At 47.9% G+C, this 4497-nt stretch overlaps 1 protein-coding gene across 1 annotated transcript in view; it reads left to right on the plus strand.

The window, feature by feature from the left end:
• Positions 1 to 921, plus strand: part of rnls (renalase, FAD-dependent amine oxidase) — a 4937-nt gene extending 4016 nt beyond the window's left edge. The window contains exons 5-7 of the mRNA XM_058621742.1: positions 160 to 333; positions 418 to 593; positions 664 to 921. Of these exons, the coding sequence (XP_058477725.1) occupies positions 160 to 333; positions 418 to 593; positions 664 to 816 (503 nt within the window). The 3' untranslated portion in view covers positions 817 to 921. The remainder of the gene's footprint in view (positions 1 to 159; positions 334 to 417; positions 594 to 663) is intronic.
• Positions 922 to 4497: the final 3576 nt, after the last annotated feature.

A 4497-nucleotide genomic window follows, 5' to 3' on the forward strand; every position in this document is an offset into this window, starting at 1 on the left:
TGATGTGAGTTTGTCATCATTCTTATGTTAAATAAAGCTTTAAAAACAAACAAACAAAACCTGGCTCATTGCCTCATTTAATGACGCTTAATCTGAGAAACAGTTCTCGGAATGCACCTGGGCTAACCCTGTGTGTGTGTGTGTGTGTGTGTGTCTCAGTGCTGTCTGTCCAGCAGAGGGAGCTCCTGCAGGACGTGGTGTACTCGTCCCGCTTCGCCCTCGCTCTCTTCTTCTCTCCAGACGTCGTCTTCAGTTTTTCGTGGGCGGCTCGTTACGTTAGCGACAACGACTGCATCCGCTACGTCGCCGTGGAGACGCGCAAACGCAACGCAGGTACACTGACCTGTGTCCTCTCACCCGTCTGTCCCCTGTCCTCTGACCTGCCTGACCTGTCCTCTAACCTGTGTGTCCTCTCAGACTGTCTGGGTCTCGGTCCGTCCCTCGTCGTCCACACCAGCGTCCAGTTTGGCGAGCAGCACGTGGAGCGAGACAAGGACGACGTCCAGCCAATCATCTTGCAGGAGTTGCACAAGCTCCTCCCTGATCTGCCTCAGCCAATGAGCATCAAGTGTCAGAAGTGGCGTTACTCCCAGGTGAGCGGTCACACTTGAGAAATCCTCTGAGTGAAGGGTGTGTCTGATTCTCGGCTCCTCCCCCTCTCAGGTGCTGACCGCGGTGCGGGACAGTCCAGGTCACATGACCGTCCTCGAGCAGCCACCGCTCGTTTGCGCCGGCGACGCCTTCACTCACTCTAACTTTGACGGCTGCGTGGAGTCAGCTCTGAGCGCGCTCAGAGCTCTGAAGGCCTCGCTGTGACACGCCCCCTACCTGCCGACCCCGGGGCTGACATCAATAATCAATATTATTTATATTTAAGGTGATTGATCTTTTCATTTTTAATAAATTTATCAATGAAGTTTCGTTTTCTGTATTTTTGTCATAAATCAATAGATTTTTTTTTTTACTTAAACCAGGTTTAATTTAACCAAGCCTGGTTTAAGTAAAACTGGGTCCACGCTTGGTGAAAGCTAAACCTGGGTTAACTTCAACCAAACCAGGTTCAGGTTAAACTAATTGTAATCAGGTTAAGTTTTAACCCAACTTGTTGAATGATCAACCTGGGTGAACCTGAAATACGTCAGGATTAACTTCGACCAAACCAGGTTTAAATGGAAATGATTTCAATTTATAAACCTTGTGTGGTTAACTTAAACCTAAGTTAACCACAGAAGGTTGAGCCTAAAGTTAATCCAGGTAAAACAGTGTGTTAGTAGGTTAGTGATGTTTAGCAGCAGTTAACTTATTAACCAGAGATGCTTTTATGTGAGAAGATGAATCAGAACATGATGCTGCACTTTTTTTCTATGCGTGCATGTGCGTCCCAGTTCTTCAGTGGAGCTGCAGCGGTGCATTGTGGGTGAAAAGCACACACACACACAGAGACTGTTTATAAATAGTTTATTCACTTTACAGCGTTTTTATTTCATTATAAAACAAGGAGGGAATAAAAGACCAGGGGGAGGAGTCAGTTTAACACGTTTCCATGGTGATACAGGTTCACCTGGTCAAATCAACAACAATCGTGACGAACGAAAACACTTGAATCTGTCGTCACACGTCTGTTTCCACGACGACCACCTGTTAGCTTAGCATTCAACATGTTAGTGTGAAAGCCGTTAGCTTTGACCTCAGGAAGTTAGCATGACAGCATTAGCTTTAGCGTGATAGCAAAGACATGTGACTTCACTACGTTAGCATGAAAGCATGTCTGGAAAGTGATATGGGGCCTGTTAGCTTTAGCCATAAGCAGGCTGTTGGCATTGGCATGGGACCTGTTAGCTTAGTGCTAAGACTTTAACATGATAGCAAGACCTGGTACTTGTTAGCTTTAAGCCTGATGTTAGCATGACATGGATTCTGTTAACGTTAGCCTCAGAATGTTAGCATGACAAGGGTTCTGTTAGCCTCAGGATGTTAGCATGATATGGGTTCTGTTAGCCTCGGGATGTTAGCATGACATGGGTCGTGTTAGCCTCAGGATGTTAGCATAAATGTATCCAGAGTTTCACAGCTTTTTGTTTGTGAAATGAACGTGAACGTTAAAAACTAAACAGACTTTGCAGCGTTAACGTGAGCTTAAACTGCTAGCTAGCTGAAATGTTTTTTTTGTCAACCAAAACGTCTGTCCACACGGTGTCCTCAGTGAGGCGGCGGAGAAACGTCACAGAAGATCTGACGAGTTTTGAAATGTGGAAAAAAACATGACGCCCCCTTTCTTTGATGTTTCAGATTGAGGGAGGGCTAATGTGAGCGCACCTGAGACAGGGCGTGCACAGAGACACGCTAACCTCACTGATCACGACAAAAAGCTTATTTTAACGAACTTCTCCGACATGATGACGGCTGAACTGCTGCCACCTGCTGGTCCGAGGACGACAGAGCTCTCACACAAACTCGTCGGTTTAATGCTCGGTGGTGGGTGTGGCCTGAGGCGGGGGACAGGACGGACTTGTCCCCGAGCTCCCAGAGTTTGGACGGAGTACTGATGTGATCTGATCGGTGGGTAAAGCTAATGGAGCCACAGCATAGCTCCGCCCACATTCAGAGTGAATGAGCAGCGATATTTAAGGATCGGTCGAACGTCGGACTCGTGAGTGCGGCGTTACTGCGTGTGCCGGACCCGTTAGCTAGAGGACGCTGTCTTCAGTCTTTTGTAGCATTTTCAAACGTTGCATGAATGCGAAACAAATCTACGATGTTCGGCCTGGAGGAACCCGGAGCTAAAAGAACTGCTTTTCCTGACGTCCTGTATAAAGTGCTAACCCCGCCCACCTGGTGTTAGCAGGAATGTTCTAACGTTAACGTGAAAATCAAAACATGTGAAAGTGATTGAACAGAAATGATGATTGACATCGTCACATTTGAACTAAAGCTTTAACAAAGTCTCTTTGTGCGCTAATCCAGGCCGGACCAGGTCCAGACTGGTCTGAACTGAACTAGGAGGATTTTTGACAACTGACAACAAAAACTCGCTGACGAGGACAAAAATCTAAACCCACTGATACGTTTGATCAGCGTTGAGTTTGTGGACACTTATTTTGGACGTTATCGCACAAAGAGCCAATGACCAAATGCAAGACGTAGAGTTTCCTCGTCAGCAAGGAAAGGACGGAAGGAAAGGACAGTAGGACCATGGGGAGCCGGGATTTATCACTAAAGACATCTACTCAATATTCAAGTTTGACCCGGTCACTGTCCACTCGTCCGTCTTCTGTCCGTCAGGTGATTGTCCAGGTGTGCACCGAGGTGTGGGAGGGGCGTGTCTTATATTCTGATCTCAGTCTTATGTATCAGTTCTGGTCCGGTGGGTATAATCCCCGTCAGAGTGTGGGGGTTCATGTGGATACAAATATATATGTATGTACATACATCCTGTGTATATGTGTGTGTTTGTGGGTCAGACTTTTGTGATCTGGTCTCGGTCGTCCTCTTCAAAAGGCTCGTTCTCCGGGTCCGAGTCCGTTGTGTCAGAGTAGCGGTAGTGATCCGGTTCATTGTCGCTGACGTCCGGGGTCAACGAGGACGACGTGCTACTCGCGTCACAGTTCCCGCCCTCCTCCACCGTCTTTGTGAAGAACAGCTTCACCTGAAAGGAGGGGCAAGACTGTCAGGGTCAAGAACCCACAGAACCCTCAGAACCCACAGTCTACAGAACTCTCAGAGCCTACAGAACCCTCAGAGCCTACAGAACCTAAAGAACCCTCTGAGCCTACAGAACCCACAGAACTCTCAGGACCTACAGAACTCTCAGAGCCTACAGAATATTCAGAACTCGCAAAACCCACAGAGCCTACAGAACTCTCAGAACTTACAGAGCCCTCAGAACCCTCGGAGCCTACAGAACCCTCAGAACCACAGAGCCTACAGAACTCTCATAACCTACAGAACTCTCAGAACTTACAGAGCCCTCAGAACCCTCAGAGCCTACAGAACTCTCAGAACCTACAGAACCCTCAGAACCACAGAGCCTACAGAACTCTCATAACCTACAGAGTCCTCAGAACTCTCAGAGCCGCCAGGACCCACATAACTCTCAGAACCTACAGAACTCTCAGGACCTACAGAGCCCTCAGAGTCTACAGAACTCTCAGAGTCTACAGAGCCTACAGAACCCTCAGAACCCCCAGAGCCTACAGAAGTTTCAAAACCTACAGAACTTTCATAACCTACAGAGCCCTCAGAACTCTCAGAGCCTCCAGAAGCCTACAGAACTCTCAGAACCTTCAGAACCTACAGAACCCACAGAGCCTACAGAACTCTCAGACCTCTCAGGACCCTCAGGACCTACAGAACTCTCAGAACAGCCCGTCATCACCAGCATCAAAGAATGAACTGGGCCTGAAGAAATGGTGGAGAACTTTATTTTTTCATCATCGCTTCTGCCGGAGTCAATCCCAGTGGAGAGGCGGGGCTAACCAGTCAAGCCTGCAGCCAATC

The sequence above is a fragment of the Solea solea genome, chromosome 21 (genome assembly GCF_958295425.1).
Source record: "Solea solea chromosome 21, fSolSol10.1, whole genome shotgun sequence".
NCBI lineage: Eukaryota > Metazoa > Chordata > Actinopteri > Pleuronectiformes > Soleidae > Solea > Solea solea.